The following is a 19,922-nucleotide window of genomic DNA, read 5'->3' on the forward strand; positions in this document are numbered from 1 at the left end:
TTTTTACGACCCTGTTCGAGATTTATTATATATATACACACATTAATCTTTTTCTCTTTTACACACCCTTTTGAAAACAATACTATCTCTGTAATTAATCCACATTAAAAGACATTTGGACAACTATACCCAAGTGGTCTTAATTTATCCATCTATAATTGAAAGTGACGTATACATAATTTCCTCAACTTATTAATCTTTTGATTTCAATTCACGTAAGAATCATACATAAAATATTTTAGACTTTAGAGCATATCGCTGCCCTATGTTAGGGCTGAAGAGGCTAATCCAATTTGTTTTTGTGTTGCTGGGCTCCGAAACTCATCAACACGCAGCGCAATGATCGACCAGGCTCATATATTAAAATTCTCTACCATTCATGAAAACGCCCTTTCAATTAATTAGCTATTTATTTAGGTATTTACCTAACCAAAAATATTGATAACAAGAAAGGTTTCGTAGTATCATTTGTTTTTGAGGCACAAGTCTGTGTCCAATCAGCTCATAACTCCAATAATCTATAGCCCAAGGGTCTAATCTCATGGTCTCGTCATCGAGTAATGATGCAAGCTTTACCAAGTGGTCCCCCGTCCCCGTACCATATATTTTTCAACAAAGGGGGGGAAAACATTTACACGTCACTCGTTGATTTAGATAGTTGTTAGAAGTCAAGGTCTCTAAAGCTGAAATTTCCATAAGAACCTAAACAGAGAAAGAGGCAGCAAAATCGATTATGCTCCCCCTTCGTATCCAAACACTCCGGTCTCAACTTGACTATTGAAAATTGGAGTTTTAAGGCTTTATATAACTCCATTGGAATAAATTGAGCTTCGTTCTTGCATAACTCAACAGCTTGAGCTCTCCTTTCTTCGTAATGCTTCACTTATGTTTTTATTGTAGAATTGAAGCTTGTAAGTTTATATATTAGTGAGGAAAGATTTTTAATTTATTATCTTAAATACATTCTAAACAAAAAGATATCTAATAAAAACCTAAAGTTTATGCATATTTAAAACTATAAACACGTAAAAATATAACTAAGGACTAACATTCTTTAAAAAAATTATTACACTTACCATACATATATTTGAATTATAATTGATATAAAATAAAAAAAATCTAGTATGTATATTAATAATAAAATTAATTATATTTAAATTAAAACAAGAATAATCCTTACTTGTTGAAGCACTTTAAAATAATAAATTTTTTATTAAAATATTTGTAATATATCTTTCAAGATTCCAACAACATCACATTGATTTAGATGCACTTTTAAGATAATGTTTATTTTTTGCGGTTCAACCGTGCTTTTGAAAAATTCTGATTTTTTTTGATGCGCTGATATTAAAAATAATTTTTTAAAAAATAAAAAATATATTATTTTAATGTATTTTAAAAAAATAAAATAACTCTATCATGATTCCAAGCATTGCCTGAATAAAGTTTCGAACTAAAAATTATATAACTAAAATATATTTCAATAAGATGAATATAAACTCTATGTTTAGAAGAAAAAATTAAAGTGTAAAAAAAACAAAAAAAAAATATGAGAAAAAGTGAGTAAAATCTAAAATTTCAAGTTCGCAACTCTTTATTCACTTTTCTTTTTTTAGTGAATTTTAAAAATTAAAAATTAATAAAATTTTTTTTCTCATCACTACTAATTTTTAATTAATCACTATAAATTAAAAACTAAATCTAGAAAAAAATAATGGTGTTTTTTTAGTAGAAAAACCAAGAAAAATATTATTAGAGAAAATTCAGAGCTCGACTCAACTAAACTAAGGGGAAGCGTGCCAAAGGCTGTTCTTTAAACGATCGGGTCAAAGGAATGAGCCTATGAAGGCAGAGGTTTGTTTACCAGCTGTATGTAATATGAGTGAAAGCAAGGACAAGAACAAGGACCTTGAAGCCAGGACGCAAGGAAGCGGTAGAGAGCAAAACAATAAGGTGCAAAGCGCATTCTTTTTCGATCCTAAACTTTCTTTGGCTGGGACATCATCCAGTGCACATACACAAAGTAATTTTTTGTACAAGTTTTTCAATCAGAAGTAAGTGTTTTCATAGTAGATTTAAGCCTATCCGGTCAAGAAATACTACACTACGATCCACATTTGACAATGAAATTCACATGAATTTGTTTTTGTCAAAATACAACTTTAGGTTTGAATGCCAATGATTAAGAAAGAAACATGCCTCTTATTTAACAATTAGGACAACCTTTTTTTATATATATAGTAATTGTTAGCAATTCATATTCGATGCAACAGTCTCGGGCTGCTTATATCATCCCCAATATACAATCATCTAATTAATGTAAGTTAGAACCAACAATAATGCAAAGAGAGGACCCTTGTATTAACTTTTTGGCACTCGGCTAACTATTCTAGCAAGCAAGATGACATCCACTTTCCCTGCCTGTCTATTTTAATTCTGGCAAGGGGTCGCCATCCGTAGACAGGCCATATGCAATGCATATCTTGCTCGGTGCGCTTGCTACAGTGGAGCGTTCGTGCGTGCGATGACTAATTGATTTATTCACTCTTGATATAAGTATGTCGAAGTTGTTGTTGGATTCGTCATGTCATTTTCAAATATTAGGAAAGTAAAATCCTCGGATTAATACTATCACAGCGCCTGATGTTCTTCGGAACTTGTATTTCTAGCACACACTTTTTCTCAATTATCATCGCACAATCAAATATCAAACACCATGCCTGTACTATTTTCCCCACATTATTCCCTATCATATTAAAAAAAATAAAAATAAAACAAGAAGTGAAGGAACCACAGAGGAAATAAGACACACGTGATTGCCCCTGCTGGACTACAAAGTCTGGGATCTCGTGGAGTTTGTGTGTTCCAATCCTAATTAAATCTATGCCGCGTCTTGAGAATTCTCATTGTTTTCCGTACTTGGATTAATAAATATGCTTCAGACGCTAAGAACTTATGTATTGGCCAACAGGATAAACTAATTGAGGATTTTTGCTGTTACTCTCCAGTTCGAGCTGGATTCATGTTGTTAGTCGCACAAAATTAAAACAATGCGTGACGTGTCTATCAAATAAGCAACAGGGCCGCAAGTATACCGTTCTCTATAATCTTTTTTTTATTGAACAACAAATGTAACAACTAACAACCGTTTTTTTTTTTTTTTTTTATGATCAGCAGACCATTTCTGATATATGAGTACTAACGATGAATCAAACCGATTGTTTTTGTTTTTGTATGAATTCCACTCTTTGATGATTTGATCATGAACTCTTCAAGGCATAGTTTTTTCACGATACTTTGTAGCATATTTTAAATTGTTAAAAGGCAGGCAGGCCACCTTCCAGATAAAAAACAATATTCACTGGAATAATCCCCCGCCCCCACCCCACCAGCCCACTTGAAGTTCTCTGTTTTTCTTTTTCTTGTCTCGTTTTTGACAAAAAGAAGAGGCCGATTTAGAATGGCATACGAGTTCCTAAATCCTGACGAGTTTGGCTACTTAGGAGCACACAATTTTAAGAATAAAATTGTTAAATTACCATTTCAATTTAATAATTTAAATTATTAAGGTAAGATTCTAATATATGATTTATATTATTTTTTAACATATTTTTTTAAATAAAAGTCCTTTAAACTTGAAATTTACACAAATCTATATTATCTTGTACCTGATTTTTTTATCAAATAAATAGGGATAATGAGATTCAAATTCATGATCACTTGGTCATCAAGGTTCTGATACCATGTCAAAGAATCATTTCAATCTAATAATTTAAATTATTAAATAAAATTTAAGATATAATTTATATTATTCTCTAATAAAAATTAATAGGCAATGTTTGTCTTTATTTAGTTAACGGTTTTGGCTGTCATTTGACAACTAGTACACAACTTCTATTTTGAGCCATGCATGATGTGAGGTGACAATCTTCATACTTGCAAATCGGTGCTCTCTACCCCGTGACTATGAACATGCACAAAATTTCAACATGAAATTTGAACCTCAAACTCAATATATTCGGCACAGTATTTTTTTTCTAGTGATATTAATATAACTTTCAGTTATTGGAGTTTGCAATTCACATTGCTAATTTTAATTTCAATACGGAAATGCCGTGACAGAATTCTTTTCGTAACTGAATATTTTAGTATTAATTTGAATTTGAATGTGTATGAATTAGATTATCTACCTACTTGAATGACAGAATTTATTCTTGATATTCTTTTTTAAAAATGGCTCTATTATAGCTTAAAAAGAAAAAGAAAACCTTTTAGGGACATGTACGGTCCATGCGCAGATACCGAAGAAATATAGAAATTTTATTAGTACTCTATGACGCATCTGTTTCACGTTGGAAGGCTAATATAACAATGAAAAATGTCTCACACGCCGGCCACGAGTCACCGTCGATGACCAGCATCTGTGCCCCAAAAGCAGCCGCGTGGTGGGTGACGCGTATAACATCTTGCCCCGGATCTCTTCGCTGACATGGCGGTCACCTAACCCCACATGCCCGCCTTATTTCTAGCCATGTCTACGTGTTGTGGGACCCACCTTGTCCCCTGGTAACCCAACATTTTATCAAGGACAATTGTTTTGTTGGTGTCTAAAATTTCCCTTCCCCAATCCCAATCAAGTCCGTCAGCTTCCTTCCTATCTCCCTTTTGCCCCTTTGGGTCCATCTCTTATATGGCTCATGACGTGGCATACCATTTTCCTTCACGTAATGCCACTGCCGACTGGCTTAATTCACCTATATAAAGCCCAGCAAAGCCACCCTCCATTCTCACACTTCAACTCCCAACTTCTTAATTCTAGTATTATACCACACCCCGCCTCTTTCTCTCTCTAAAAACACATTTTTCCTTCTTCTAAATAACCCTCCTTCTTTTCCCCCCTCCCTCAATGGCTGTTGATAATGCTCTTTCATCACTTCTGGGTCCTCCTGCGTGTGAGAAAGATGCTAAAGCTCTTCAATTCCTTGAGGAAATGACTAAAAATGCCGACTCCGTTCAAGACAATGTTTTGGCTAAAATCTTGACCCAAAACTCCGAGGTTGAGTACTTAAAACGGTTCAATCTTGATGGTGCAATTGACCGTGAGACTTTTAAGTCTAAAATCCCCATGATTAGATACGAGGATCTCCAGCCTGAAATTCAACGAATTGCTAATGGAGATCGCTCTTCCATCTTATCAGCTCACCCCATCTCAGAATTCCTCACTAGGTGAGTTTTATACAACTATATTACTTGTAAACTTTCCTTGTGTACTGTGATTCTTGGCCTAATTAAGTTTTTGTCTTCTTGATTTTTTATAGTTCCGGGACATCTGCTGGTGAAAGAAAGCTCATGCCAACAATTAAACAAGAGCTGGATCGCCGCCAATTATTGTATAGTTTACTCATGCCAGTAATGAACCTGTAAGTTCCAAAAAATATATATATTTCCAATAAAAGCGTTCATGTTAATTATGCGAGCTTCATTTAATTTCAGCTCACATGCATGTGTGATTTTTTTTTTTATGTAACTTTTATACTGATAAAAATGCAATTTATTTATGCAACAGTTACGTGCCTGGGTTAGACAAAGGCAAAGGCTTATACTTCTTGTTTGTGAAATCTGAAACAAGAACCCCAGGAGGTCTCCTGGCTCGTCCGGTGCTTACAAGCTATTACAAGAGCGACCACTTCAAGACACGTCCATATGATCCTTACAACGTGTACACAAGCCCGAATGAGGCCATTCTTTGTGCAGATTCATTCCAGAGCATGTACACTCAGATGCTCTGTGGCCTTCTAGAGCGCGAACAAGTGCTCAGGGTCGGTGCAGTCTTTGCCTCCGGCCTCCTCCGTGCTATAAGGTTTCTCCAGCTTCACTGGTGTGAACTTTCTGATGATATCGAGTCAGGAATGCTAAACAAGAAAATCACTGACCCGACGGTCCAAGATTGCATGGTGAATATTCTGAAACCGAACCCAAAGCTCGCAGAGTTTGTCAGGATGGAGTGTGGTAAGGAAAATTGGGAAGGGATCATTACAAGAATTTGGCCTAACACCAAATATCTCGACGTGATCGTCACTGGAGCCATGGCCCAATATATCCCTACCCTTGACTACTACAGTGGTGGCTTGCCTAAAGCATGCACCATGTATGCCTCATCAGAATGTTACTTTGGGTTGAACCTCAACCCAATGTGCAAGCCATCAGAAGTTTGCTACACAATAATGCCGAATATGGCCTACTTTGAGTTCTTACCCCATGAGCCTGCTGGGATCAGTCAGGATCCAACTCCAAAACTTGTTGATCTTGCTGATGTTGAATTGGGTAAAGAATACGAGCTTGTTATCACAACCTACGCCGGTTTATACAGGTATCGAGTTGGTGACATCCTCCGAGTTACTGGATTCCACAACTCAGCTCCTCAGTTCCATTTCGTACGAAGAAAGAATGTATTGCTCAGTATTGACTCAGACAAAACAGATGAGGCCGAGTTACAAAAGGCCGTCGAGAATGCATCGCAACTTCTACGTGAATTCAACACAAGTGTAGTTGAATACACAAGCCATGCCGATACAAAGACGATTCCAGGGCACTATGTGATTTACTGGGAATTATTGGTCAAAAACTCAGCAAACTCTCCTGGTGACGAGGTACTGAACCAATGTTGCCTTGCCATGGAAGAATCTTTGAACTCGGTGTATCGACAAGGTCGAGTGGCAGATAATTCAATTGGACCACTAGAGATACGAGTGGTAAAAAATGGTACATTTGAGGAGCTGATGGATTATGCGATTTCAAGGGGGGCATCCATTAATCAGTATAAGGTACCGCGGTGCGTTAATTTTACTCCGATCATGGAGTTGCTTGATTCTAGGGTGGTATCCAAGCATTTTAGCCCAGCTTTGCCACGTTGGGCCCCGGAAAGAAGAAGGTGATTTCTTTGGGCGTGTCCAACCACATTAATTAAGTCAAATGGATTCGAATGTAGAATAATAATAGATTACTTATTAATATTAGATTCTTCTTTTTCTTGATCTTTCACTCGGGCGAGGAATACATCTGAGAAGCTAGGTAGCTTTTGGGACCAACTGTTAAAGGTTATTTACTGATAAGGATGTTTCAGAGTCAGGTTTTGTGGTGTGGTTCACTTAACCTGTGGAAAGGATGTGACCTTGACCAAGATGTTTGTCTAGTACATGAAATGTTTCTTTCAGATGTAAGGGACCATGCATGTAGTTTTCTTTTTTTCTTTTTTTCTTTCTGACATGTTTATATCTTTTCCACGTATATTTGTTTGGTCTAAAACATGCTTATGATCATCACTTCAGCGATTGCCGACAAAAACGGATTAATTGAACAAAAGTACAAAATGAAAGCAATTAAGCAAAGACCATAGCATGTATGGTCTTCTCCTATATATATATATATATATATATATATAGCAGTCCGAATGTTTTGAGCGTCGTCTGCAAGGAAAGGGAAGTGAAAAAAAGAAAGAAAAAAACTTATTAGTTTGAAATATTACAGAGAAGATAATCTTAATAACTTAATTTATTATCATGTAAGTCAAATTCTAATAATAAACCTTCCTAGGGATTAAAAGAAGAACCACATGCATTTCCTAACAAATGAACGAGAAAAGTTGTGTTGTAAGCACATATTTTTAATTTTATAGAAAGTTCAAGAGCTACAGTAACCTACGATAATCCTCTCATGATTTTTAATTCTACATTTTACTATATAATTTTCCCTTGAAAAATTGCATGGTGCTAGAGTACTAGCTATAATTAGTAATATTCTATTGATTACATTATAAATTCATTTAAAAAAAAACAAATACATAAATAAAAATAAAATAACACTCATGATTTACTAAAAATGATATAAATATCTTTCTTATTTGTATTTTTTTAAAAGTAGATTTAAAAAATAACTAATAACTTTATGAGAATCATAATTAAGATTTCTCCAAGTTTTGCCGTAGTTAGGAAATACAATGAGAGCATGGATTTTTTTTTTTTAAACCCAGGAAGGTCATGAATTAGAGTTAGTAAAAGCATAAAAAAAATTGGAACCAGATTACTGTGTGACTTAATGACTTTGGTGGATTATAATTCATAAGGGTACAAGTTCGAGTTGTACAAGTTTCTAGAAATATATATATATATATATATATATATATATATATATATATATATATATATAATGAATGTATATATTTGTTATTGAGTTTTAATCAATTTTTTATTAAAATTTATTTTTTTACTATGAATTAAATGGTTTTTGATATTTTTACATGATATTATAAATAATTTTTTTAAAAAATATTATTTTAATACATTTCTAAAAAAAAAATCATTTTAAAAATTAACCTTATCACATTCTCAAAAACATTCAAACCCAACTCTCCGGCAGCTGCACTTTATAGCAAACGTCAAGTTAGAAAAGTCTTGTGTCCCCTTCAAACATTTTTTTTCTTTTGTTTCGGATAATTTGATATTTTGCTCAGCGGCACAAAGGCAGCTCTTAAAATTCATGACGCAGACTTCAACCTAACCACGAGTCCTCTGATACTTTTCATATTCAACTTTTCTCTTTTTTCTTTTCAGCGAATTATCAGGATTGTCTGCAAATAGAATTGTCATGGAAATGATGTGGATGTAAGCTTAGAGCATCAAGAACTCTAGCATTCGAGGAAACTTAATCACACCACACAAAAATAATTAAACGGATGTTGTTGTACTTTTCTCTGATTACAACACCCACTTTTAAGAAATATCTTGCTTCTTTCTTTAATTTCAGAGTTTTATGATCATTCATTCCATGTGAAGGAAAATGACTTGAACCCTTCAAGAAATCATGACTCCCATTCTAAACCAAGGCAAGAGCTAGTTGATATTAGAGATAATATAAAACCATCAATTCCTGATTAAGCTCCACATAACAATTTTAATTTTAATTAAGTTGACATGCATGGTTTTTTAACAGTTAATATACCCACCATTATAATTAAACCATATTAATTAATAAAAATTTCTAACACCTCTAACTAGAGAGATTGCATATATTCTTTTTTAATTGAAGATCCATGTTTTCCCAACTATTATGCCGGTTGATAGCTACTACTACATTAAATGCCATACAATTCGATCAACCACTTATAAATTTTGTTCTTTCTTCATGTGATGCCTACATATCCTATCGAACTCCTAAAATATGTTGGGGCTTTCCTAAGCAGCAGGTGTGGTGGAATTTATGAAGATCCAAGCGCTACATATTAATCTAATCGACCGATGGTGAGAACCAGGACCACTCACTCTACATTTCTGACTTGTTTCTCTAATGGAGTGTTCTTGGGAGATATATTATGTAGGCTTGCCGCTCGTGTTATTACAAGAGCAATTGATCTGGTATGTTAATGTCATGAGCCAACTCATTTTTTGTCCAACGTAAGGATTACACAAGGGACCATCCGGTCTCATTAGTTAGCCAGCCAACTTTGAAATTACGTATTACCTGCTTCTGTGTGGTCCAATTTTTTGAGCGGAGTTGCTAAAATATTCTTCAACAATCAATTAATTAACCTCTGGTTGGTTCGTGATTTTTCACCAAGGAAAAAAAGTTGGGTAAAGCTTATTATATAATAGTTAGCATGCATTGTAGTTAGTTCTTTAAGAAAATATGATGAATTATGTTTCTTTTCTCTTCTTTTTTCAAAATCATATTCATGATAGATTAGGAAGTTCGAAGAAAGTTCCGCTACAAAATTCTTGGTCTGGAAGTGGGTAGTAAATGGAAGAAAATCTTGCGAAAAACGTGATGGTGGGGGTTTACTTTCATGCTGCTTTCCTTTTGTCATAAAGTCTTTGAGATCAATATCACACCCTATTATGAGTTAGATTAATTGTGAATTATGATTGATAGGTTGCTAACCCTACTCTCTAATAGAAGTCCGAAGAACACAAGTTTATGTACTTTAATGCTTATGATTAAGAGAAGGGTTTCAGAAAATGCTGGATGATTATCCATTTTGGCAGGTACCACATGAAATTATTGAAGATTTGAATTAGTTAAAACCCAACAAACTTCGACCAGTCTTGTTTCAGATGACATGTTTGCCATTAGACAGGCCAAGTCAAAGCATATAGTTTTCAAACTGCTGTCTTGATGGAAGCCACTGATCAGTTTTGTTCTAAGAGGAGACACGAGATCCACTAACAGAACCTTCTCATTTCCCTTTGAAAATTCCGAAACGGGTTATTTGTTGATATATATGTTCTGGTTAGGTAGGATACAATCTTGTTGAATCACTGTACATGTAATAAAATGAAAACTTTCACTTATTGCTAATTAATTTTATTTGATACCAGTAAATATTTCATAATGAAAAAAAGAGAGGTTTTTTTTGTATAAGATATACATGTAACTCATTAATCTAGTCTTATGGGTTGGAGGTAATACTCATCTCTTATGTGTAATCCCTCATGAGTGCAAATCCAATACAAACACCGAGGCCAAGCTAGCTTCCTAATAAATTGATACTAGACTCGAAGGTGTGGCTCGAGGCTTTGTTTGCTTCCTCGTAATTAAGAAAAATTAAAGAACTGAGCTCCAAGTCCTGGATATAGCAGTTGAATTGTTAAATACTTTCACTAGAGGGAGAGTTGTGAGGTGGAGATTTATCTGGTGCGCATTTAAGTATTAAAAATTCCATATTGAAAATAAATGAGAAAAGAGAGATGTTTATATAAAATACGTACTCATAACCTAGTATAAATATTGAGGCAGATGCATGTTCTCTCTATACATAAACCCTTAACAAATTTAATAATGTTTAAAGAATAAAAATAAAGAAAGAAAACAATATTGAAGTTGAACATCCTCCTAGGAAAAGATCTATAATCCCTCCCATGAAATCTATTATTTAGAGATTATTTGACAATATAGTTGTGATTACTTTTTAAATAATTTTTCATATCAAAATGTATGTTAATTATATTTTATTTAATTTTTTAAAAATTATTTTTGATATCAATACATCAAAATAATTTAAAAATACTTAAAAATATATTAATTTAAAGTTAATAAAAAATAAAAAAAAATTCAATTTTTTTCAAAAACAAATTCAAAACACAAAAACAAACAAGTTTAAAACCCTCAATAACAGTAAAATAAATAAATTGAACCTTGGTTCATGCTCAAGTTAGTATAATAAGTTGATGCAACAAATCATTCAGCTAGCACTTTTTTCTATCATATTAAAAAAAATTATAATCTAAGTCAAAACTAGTTTTAAATTTTGATGAAAATATAAAAATGGCCTTCTGATATTAATAACTTAGGTTCCTTTTTTCTATCTTCAAATTCCTAATTCTAAATCTCTACAAATCCCTAACTTCCACTTTCTTGTCTCCTTAACCACCACTCTTCTTGAATCTTGATGGTTTAAAGAAAATCACCACAAGCTACCCACAATTGATGTTGATAGATTAGAAATTATTTTATTTTTAAAGAAAATCATAACAAACTACCCGCAACAACTCCAAGACTGAACCAGACCTAAACACCCGAGCTATACAATCAGACCATCACCAGCCAAGCTACTAGAACCAACAGATTAGCCCTGCGTACCATGCACCGACGGAGCCAAGTCTCGAGCCAGACTAGCACATCTAGCAAAAACCCACCCACACATAAACCTTCCACGCCTGAATCTTGTGAGGTTAATTAGTGGAGACAGAGGAGAAAACAAAGAACATACATAAATTACAAGGGCACTTTGAATATTAAATTAATTATAATTATATCTAATTTGTAATATTTTAAAGTGTTTTTTAGTGATGGATCGTGTTCATGTGTTTCTGACTTAGTATATATAATAATGGTGTCAACTATATATATTAACCATAGTATATAAAATGTAAGTTTTTAAACATGAAAGAAAACGTGTAATCTGGAATCAGTGTAAACAAATTTAATTTAATTTTCCACGGTCCAATCTAATGCATGTGGGCACATGCAAGTCACGTGATCCCAGATTTATAACTCTTTATTATGTTAACATTTTACCTCATCAAAAACTTTCTATAGAAGGAAGGAATAGGAATCCAAATGGATAACAATATAAAGGCTGGAATCATTTTTTTAAGGCAATTTTTGTCAATAAATTTAGCAGAACAGGCCTGAGCCCACGTATACAAGCCATCGAAAAATAGCCGCAGACTCTAGCTACTAAGATTGCCGTATTTATCTACTTCAGGCTAGTCGGACCAATATATAAAAATAAAACGCAAACTAGCCCACACCTGGCCTTTCTGTATAAGAGAGCAAATATTAAAAAAGGAAAGCCCAGCCCATAAAACGGAGCATTGGGAAACACACAAAAATTATACCGAAAGCGCACAAGGGCAGGAGCAGAAAGCCCTTTTTCTTACTTTCGCAGCGACGGTGGCCCAGATTTAGAGGCTTCTTCCACCACCACCACCACTATCAACCGCTTTTTTCTTCTTCCTCCTCTTCGCTCCTAAAAAATTATCTTCCTCTCTCCGCATCAAAACTCTGTTTTGCTCTCCTGTGCAGAAACTAAAACTATAAGCAGCAAGAATAAAAGGCTAAGGTCAGTTCTCTGAACTAAAAATATCTCAGTTTCATTTTTGTATATATTCGTTTTTTATTATCCTTTCCTCCAGAAAACTGTAAAAGAGAAACTAAATCCGCCGAGAAAAGTTGAGGGTTATGGTTTTTCATGCTTTTGTTTTGTTTGAGCTTAAAAGGAATGCAACGTAGAAATGTCGCCCGAGTGAGGTTCCTTAATCGATTTGCATTCTTTTTTGAGCTGTTTGGATGCCAAGAAACTGCAAGAAAACAAAAAAAGAAGAGAGAAGAAAGAAACAGCTGGAGTTTTAGATTGATATTATTTTTTAAAATTTTAGCTTTGCAATCTAATGCTCAAGTTAGCTATGTATAGATTAGTTTCTGCTAAGTAAAAATGTGCATAAAAAGAGAGAATGAGCAGAGGAATAAGTGAGCAGAGGAATATGTTTTCAAGGTCCTATTAGCTTAGTGATAAATAATTGCAAGGGAATGAGGGTTGAGATTTTCGACCACAGAGGCAAATATTTATTATATTCAAGAATTTATCATTTATTCCTGATAATTGATGCTAGCTAGGTTTGCAAAATTTTAATAACTGGTAAAAAGATGTGTGCTGATGCCAATTGTTGCAAGTGTGCAATTAAGGTTGTGTCTCTAAACTTACTCGTCGTTTACATGGAGATGCATATGTTTTGTAGTGTTTAACTTGTTTAATAGCATTGTATTAGTGAACAGTGAACAATTAACGTAACCGACTGAATGATAATAGTCTTTGTCTTCTTATGGAGATTTGGTTGAATTTCCTTGTGCAAAGACAAGGTAACATTTGAAATAACTATTATGCCTTGATCGTCTAGTCATTATATAAATCACTGCCTTACCTTGTCCATGCTCGTCTTATTTGGGCTGCTTTGTTGAGATAGGATTACTATCTCTCTCCAAGAAATTTTCTGATGTTTGATGTTTGCTGCAAGTGTATGGAGTATAGATAGTAGAACAACACCCATGCTATTTGTAGTGACTTGGATTTTTTCTTGTCACAGTAGTTTTGTGGGAAGACCCTTCTAATACAAGGTTCAATTTTGAATTCTAGAGAGCTGATATATTTTACTCATAGCATATGTCTGAGGCTGGGAACATAAGTGTTTCTCCATCACAAGTTAGTTCTCAAACTAAAAGTTACTCATGCCCTTCACAAACTAAACTGGAAAATACTCATGAATTTACTGCTGAATATAACTGTGGTGGATATTCGGAAGAGAAACATAAGCTTGAGTCTGAAATCATACAAACTGAAGCCGGAGATAGCGGTACTGCAGTTCTCCAATCTGGTGCTGGGGAAACTGTGGAACCATCTACTGAAGATGTAACAAACAATTCTTTTACTGATTTGGATCCACCTCCCGAAGATGCCAGGGGTGCTACTTTTGATGAAAGTTCAAGACCTATACTAACTGCTACAGATCAGAAACTCGAGCCAGGTGCTAGTAGTGTGAATACTGCATGTACGCATGGTGAATCATCAAAAGCAACTGACTCTGGTATTCTACAGGATGAACCTGGAAATACCAATGCTGCATCATCAAGCTGCATTGCTAATGAAACCTCACAAGCATCACTTGAAAATCTAGCCAATAATTCTTGTACTGAAGATGTGGGTCCGCTGGATGGAGATGCAAGCACGGGTAACCAGATTGATAAAAGTTCATACCCTCAACAAACTATATCTGGACATACACTTGAGTTACTTTCTGACAGAGCTTGTTGTGAACCATCAGAAGAAAGACAGAAGCCTGGATCTGAACTTTCAGAAAATGAATCAACGGGAATTGACACTGAATTACATAGTGGCATTGCTATCAAGAATTCAGAGCCGCTTACTCAACTTGTGACCAAGAGTTCTCCTATCAAAAATGTAGGCTTGCTTCCTGGTGACAGCATCATCATTCCTGCAAATGAACAAACAAGACCAACTCATGATGATGAGGACAAAGGCCCAGATCATGAACATTTGGAAACACCATCTAGAGTTGCTATTGGTATTACTAGACGCGGTAGACCTAGTGGTAAGAGTGCTTCAAGATTGTCAAGGAAGATATATATGTTAAGATCTTTGAGAAGTAGTGATAGAGTTCTCCGGTCAAGATCACAAGAGAAACCTAAAGCTCCTGAATCAAGTAATAATTCAGGTAATGTTAATTCCACTGGTGATAAAAAAGGGAAAAGAAGGAAAAAGAGAAGAGGAAAGAATATTGTTGCTGATGAATATTCCAGAATCAGGGCACATCTTAGGTACTTATTGAATCGGATGAGCTATGAGCAAAGCTTGATCACTGCTTATTCCGGGGAAGGCTGGAAAGGACTTAGGTGTGTACTATTCTACCACAAAGTTTTTCTGTAGCCTTTTCTTTCATTTTGTTTTTAATGACTTTTTAAATTTTGTTCTCTTAATGTTTTTGTTTTGATTTTAGCACAATTTTTTTTAGCATGGAAAGTTGCATCCAAATTTATGCGCTGACTATCCACCAAGGACTCATTGCATTTGGAAGAGGCCAACATCAGAGAAAACAAATATAGAACAGGAATCTTTATAGCCACACTTGCAAAGAATTAAAAGTTATTTACGTTGGATAAACTTTTGATGCTTGTCTTTGAACCAGATGATCATTAGTGTCAATTGTGTCCATTATGAGAAGTGCTATACAAATGAGCAGTGGGATCAATAAAGGATGCTGGTTTAATTTTTTTGAAACAAGGAATTTAAGATGATGTTAGTTCAGCTTTCAGTGTTATTGCCAAGTAATAACCCTCTTCTCCGGTGCATCTCCCTCCCTCCTTGTGTGCATAGATCTGAGCCCATCCTTTTCCTTTAAAAACTTCCATTGCTTATAATATCGTGTATGTGGCAAAATATCTCAGTATCTTTGTCAAGGAGGCTAATTTGATGAGCTAGAGAATTGTTCTTGCTTGGTATGATTATGAGAAATAGAAGGAAACCCTTTTGTTTTAAAATGAAATCCAGTTTGACCTGCCCTTTAAAATGATTTGATCTCAAGCTCTTTTTTACACACTGTGTAGCGATCTTTTCTCCACTGGAGAGTTTTATCTTTTTTTCTTTGACACGTGTAACTTTCCAGCCTCGAAAAGTTAAAGCCTGAGAAGGAGTTGCAGCGAGCCACATCTGAAATTACCAGACGCAAAGTGAAAATAAGGGATTTATTTCAACATATTGATTCTCTGTGCAGCGAAGGAAGGTTCCCATCATCTTTATTTGATTCTGAAGGACAGATTGACAGTGAGGATGTAGGAATTTTTTTTTTTAATTTGTCATATTCTCTTGTTAACAAGCTTCTTATTTCCATGATTGTTGCTGTTTAGGATGGTTCTTATAACAGTGAATATCTCTTGGAGTGTAATTGCTTAGACAATTCATTTGTGGCAGATATTCTGTGCAAAATGTGGGTCCAAAGATTTGAATGCTGATAATGATATTATACTATGTGATGGTGCTTGTGACAGAGGATTTCATCAGTTCTGTTTGATACCACCATTATTAAGAGAAGACAGTAATGCTCTATCCACTTGTTTGATGGCACTGAGTTGAATAATTGTTCCTGAGTTACTTCTCTGGTCATTTATACTTTCCTGATTGCATGTTTTCATTTCTCCTTTAGTTCCTCCTGATGATGAGGGCTGGTTATGCCCTGGATGTGATTGCAAAGTTGACTGCATTGGCTTGCTTAACGATTCTCAAGGAACAAATATATCTATCAGTGATAGCTGGGAGGTAATCATGCAGTCCCCAGCCTTAATATTTGTTAATTACAAACTTGTGTTCATTCCTTATTGTACTCCTATCCGATGTGCAGAAAGTTTTCCCTGAGGCTGCTGCCACAGCGTCTGGACAAAAACTGGATCACAACTTTGGACCATCTTCTGATGATTCTGATGATAATGATTATGATCCTGATGGTCCAGATATTGATAAGAAGAGTCAGGAGGAGGAATCGAGCTCTGACGAATCTGACTTCACTTCTGCATCTGATGAATTCAAGGCTCCCCCTGATGGCAAAGAGTACTTGGGGCTCTCTTCTGATGATTCAGAGGATGATGACTATGATCCTGATTCTCCAGTTCTTGAGGATAAGATGAAGCAGGAAAGTTCAAGTTCTGATTTTACATCAGACTCTGAGGATCTTGCTGCCACTATTAATAGTGATGGGTTGTCTTTAGAAGATGAATGTCACATGCCTATTGAACCTCGTGGAGTTTCTAATGGGAGGAAATCTAAATTTGATGGAAAGAAGATGCAGTCTTTAAACAGCGAGCTTTTATCCATGCTAGAACCAGATCTGTGCCAAGATGAGTCTCCAACTGTTTCTGGAAAAAGAAATGTCGACAGATTGGACTACAAGAAGCTCTATGATGTGAGTGCCTCTGATCTTACAATATTTGAAACAGCTTTTCTATCATATAGTCTTGGCACTTTTTTGGTGGTTGTTTAACACACATATATTCCAAGCATGATCCTGTAATTAGAATCATGTCCCGATCTTTTGTTTCAAATGGGTGTTTTACCTGCTTTTTTTTGAGAAGTGAAGGAATTGTGATTCTTTCCATAAAAAATAAATTATTTTAACCTGACTACTATTTGTTCCACTCTTTTACAGAGAAGCGCACCATTTATAGAGAACAAGGAATTATTGATAGATGTCATGTACTATACACATTCTCATGGAATTAGATTATATATCAAAGCATAACTTGCTAATGCCAAATACTTGTGATTGTTGGAAGCAAATATAATATTAATGCTTCCATATGAATGTGGTGCCCTTACATATGTATAGAAAATAGTTGTGCTACATATTAGATAACACTATATCCATTGCATTCCTCTGCAAATATTTTTCCTAAAGCAATAAAGATAAAGCCTCTCGAGCAAAAATATTTTCAGAATTATTTCACATTAAATTTTGTCCACCTTCTGTCTTCATAGAGGTTTAAACTTAGTTTCAAATATGCAGATTTTATTCTTGATATGGTCCAAATTTTTAATCATATGATGTTTTCTTTCAATAGTTTAATTTCATGTTTCTGTGCTCTGTGAAGGAAACGTATGGAAACATTTCTACTTCAAGTGATGATGATTACACTGATACTGTTGGGCCAAGGAAGAGGAGGAAAAATACTGGAGATGTTGCTACAGTGACAGCTAATGGAGATGCCACTGTTACCGAGAATGGAATGAATAGCAAGAATATGAACCAGGAATTTAAGGAGAACAAACGTAATCCTGAGAGAGGAACTTGCCAAAACTCGAGCTTTCAAGAAACAAATGTTTCCCCAGCTGAATCATATGTTGGTTCAAGTCGTAAAAGCGGTAGGCCCTCTGCTTATAAAAAACTTGGAGAAGCTGTAACTCAGGTATGTTTTTGTGAGTTATTTGTTTCATATGCTCAACAGTTCTAATAACCCATCAATTCTTAATTGAGTTGAGGATACCATGCCATCATTCTATATTATATCCTTTTTCATTAAGGTGCAGGGTCTTATTGAAAATATACAATATGGTTTTTTTTTGCCCTTTTTAGAATGAGAACAAAATAAATAATCTTTTTTTTCCCCTTTAGTCCTCAGCGTTTCATATTATTCTTTAACCTTTCAGTCACTTTTCAAACGTCTCACTGAGTGAATGCTGGTCTGTGTTTAGTTGGCATTTTTCTTAGGCCTTAAAGTTTGCTTTAACAAATTTACACTTTTGCATGCAAGCTTCAGCCATGATCCACTTACATTAGAAACTTTTGTAGTACTTCTCAAAGAGTGCTTGTGCAAAATCATCCTCGTCTTGCTTTCGACCTACAAAAGCTGCTTATTTGGTTTTTGAAGAAAGAGAAATATCTGAGATTGATATGGAGAGAACCATTATCTATTTTGCAATTTGCAAGATGTTTTGGGAATCATGGTGTTACGCCATTATCATTTTTCTATAATATAATTTTTGTTCCCCCCCTCCTCTCTCTGATACACGCGCACAGAATTGTAGAGGAGGTAAAGGTGTTGATCATTTTTGTATGCAGAGACTGTACAGTTACTTCAAGGAAAATCAGTATCCAGACCGAGCTGCAAAAGCAAGCTTGGCAGAAGAGCTAGGAATTACTTTTGAGCAGGTCATACAAATGGGAAACTGTTTCATTCATTCTAAAATTTACTCTTATGGGTTAAAGATAAGAGAGCATAGTTTCACGCTTTTCTTACCTAGAAGTTGTCTTATGCAGGTTAACAAGTGGTTTGTGAATGCTCGTTGGAGCTTCAACCATTCATCATCTACAGGTACAAGTAAAGCTGAAAGTGCTTCTGGAAAAGGTAGCTGTGATGGCCAAGTGAGGGATAGTGAATCGAAGAACCGAAAGAGCAATAAACAAAAAACTAACACCCCGAAATCTAGGAGATAATGTGAATTAGATTATTGAACATCTTTTATGGAAACAAGAATGGAGAAAGAAGTTCATTTACCCGAAGCTCTTTAGATTCAGGTTTGTTCGACAAGAAGGAAAGATTTTGGTTGGGAAATCAATTTTATTCTATGCTCCTTGTAGACGAACTGACCATTTACCTTCTGCAAGAGCAAGATGTTAGGAGATGATATGCTGGTTTTATTGTGAAGGATTAACTCTGCCATGAAGGTGACCAATGACGCCACTGCTGTACTGTAATTGGTGATGTGCTCACTGCTCCAGCTTTCTTTTTTAAGTTCCCTTTTTAAAAAAACATTCAACTCCATTCACAAGGATTCTTACACACAAAAAAAGTTGAGCGAGTCCAGCTCGTCATCAATTCCTTTATTTTTAAATTTGTAATGAGCATTAAAATTTGTTCGCTACGTTAAATCTGTAAGCCACGAATTTATGAACAATTGCTTTACTTGTAGCATGCTTTTTGCGTGCTTGAGCATGCAATTTGGTATGCAAAATAACGGACAACCTAAAACATAGAGAAACAACATTCTGGAAAAGGCGTGTTTGGCCATTAACAGAAAATCAGTGGACTTTCATTTCATCAACTGGGGACACGAAGGTATTTTGACTGTTGTGTTTGATCCAGTTGAAGAATGCTCTGCAGTCATGCCATAACTTGCAAAACGTGAAGCTTGACCTGGCAGCCGTGTTCGCCCTTATAAAAAAAAGAGTAATGATTCTTCACCGAATAATAATAATAATAATAATATAATGGGAGTAAGATTGTAAGCCATCCAATCAGATGATCACGGTGAGAGTCATTAGTGGGTTTCACTAATCAAATAATTTATATTTTTCCTTATAAAATAA

General features: G+C 34.9%; 2 protein-coding genes across 5 annotated transcripts; both read left to right on the forward strand.

Annotated features, from left to right (window-relative positions):
- The first annotated feature begins 4,795 nt into the window (after positions 1-4,795).
- Positions 4,796-7,249, forward strand: LOC118059141 (probable indole-3-acetic acid-amido synthetase GH3.1). Its single transcript, XM_035071979.2, has 3 exons — positions 4,796-5,226; positions 5,319-5,420; positions 5,567-7,249. The coding sequence occupies exons 1-3, from the start codon at positions 4,907-4,909 to the stop codon at positions 6,933-6,935; spliced, it is 1,791 nt and encodes a 596-aa protein (XP_034927870.1). The 5' UTR covers positions 4,796-4,906; the 3' UTR covers positions 6,936-7,249.
- A 5,165-nt stretch (positions 7,250-12,414) lies between these two features.
- Positions 12,415-19,653, forward strand: LOC118059142 (homeobox protein HAT3.1). Of its 4 annotated transcripts, none has more exons than XM_073411382.1 (9): positions 12,415-13,362; positions 13,409-14,961; positions 15,732-15,897; positions 16,037-16,160; positions 16,269-16,381; positions 16,464-17,021; positions 17,707-18,021; positions 18,675-18,764; positions 18,873-19,653. In XM_073411382.1, exons 2-9 carry the CDS (start codon positions 13,715-13,717, stop codon positions 19,047-19,049), a joined length of 2,790 nt encoding a protein of 929 aa, XP_073267483.1. In that variant the 5' UTR covers positions 12,415-13,362; positions 13,409-13,714; the 3' UTR covers positions 19,050-19,653. The 4 variants fall into 4 exon arrangements, with proteins under 4 accessions (XP_073267483.1, XP_034927871.1, XP_034927872.1 ...); XM_035071980.2 differs by having other exon boundaries at positions 12,415-12,616; positions 13,638-14,961; XM_035071981.2 differs by having other exon boundaries at positions 12,415-12,616; positions 13,641-14,961.
- Positions 19,654-19,922: the final 269 nt, after the last annotated feature.

The sequence above is a fragment of the Populus alba genome, chromosome 9 (assembly GCF_005239225.2).
Source record: "Populus alba chromosome 9, ASM523922v2, whole genome shotgun sequence".
Classification (NCBI taxonomy): domain Eukaryota; kingdom Viridiplantae; phylum Streptophyta; class Magnoliopsida; order Malpighiales; family Salicaceae; genus Populus; species Populus alba.

Excerpts from the sequence above, each read along its gene's own strand:
- LOC118059141 (XM_035071979.2), top strand. The coding sequence starts at position 4,907 with ATGGCTGTTGATAATGCTCTTTCATCACTTCTGGGTCCTCCTGCGTGT. Across the intron at positions 5,227-5,318 it reads ATCTCAGAATTCCTCACTAG|TTCCGGGACATCTGCTGGTG; the intron begins GTGAGTTTTATA and ends GATTTTTTATAG. Across the intron at positions 5,421-5,566 it reads CTCATGCCAGTAATGAACCT|TTACGTGCCTGGGTTAGACA; the intron begins GTAAGTTCCAAA and ends TTTATGCAACAG.
- LOC118059142 (XM_073411382.1), top strand. The coding sequence starts at position 13,715 with ATGTCTGAGGCTGGGAACATAAGTGTTTCTCCATCACAAGTTAGTTCT. Across the intron at positions 15,898-16,036 it reads GACAGATTGACAGTGAGGAT|ATATTCTGTGCAAAATGTGG; the intron begins GTAGGAATTTTT and ends CATTTGTGGCAG. Across the intron at positions 16,382-16,463 it reads CTATCAGTGATAGCTGGGAG|AAAGTTTTCCCTGAGGCTGC; the intron begins GTAATCATGCAG and ends TCCGATGTGCAG.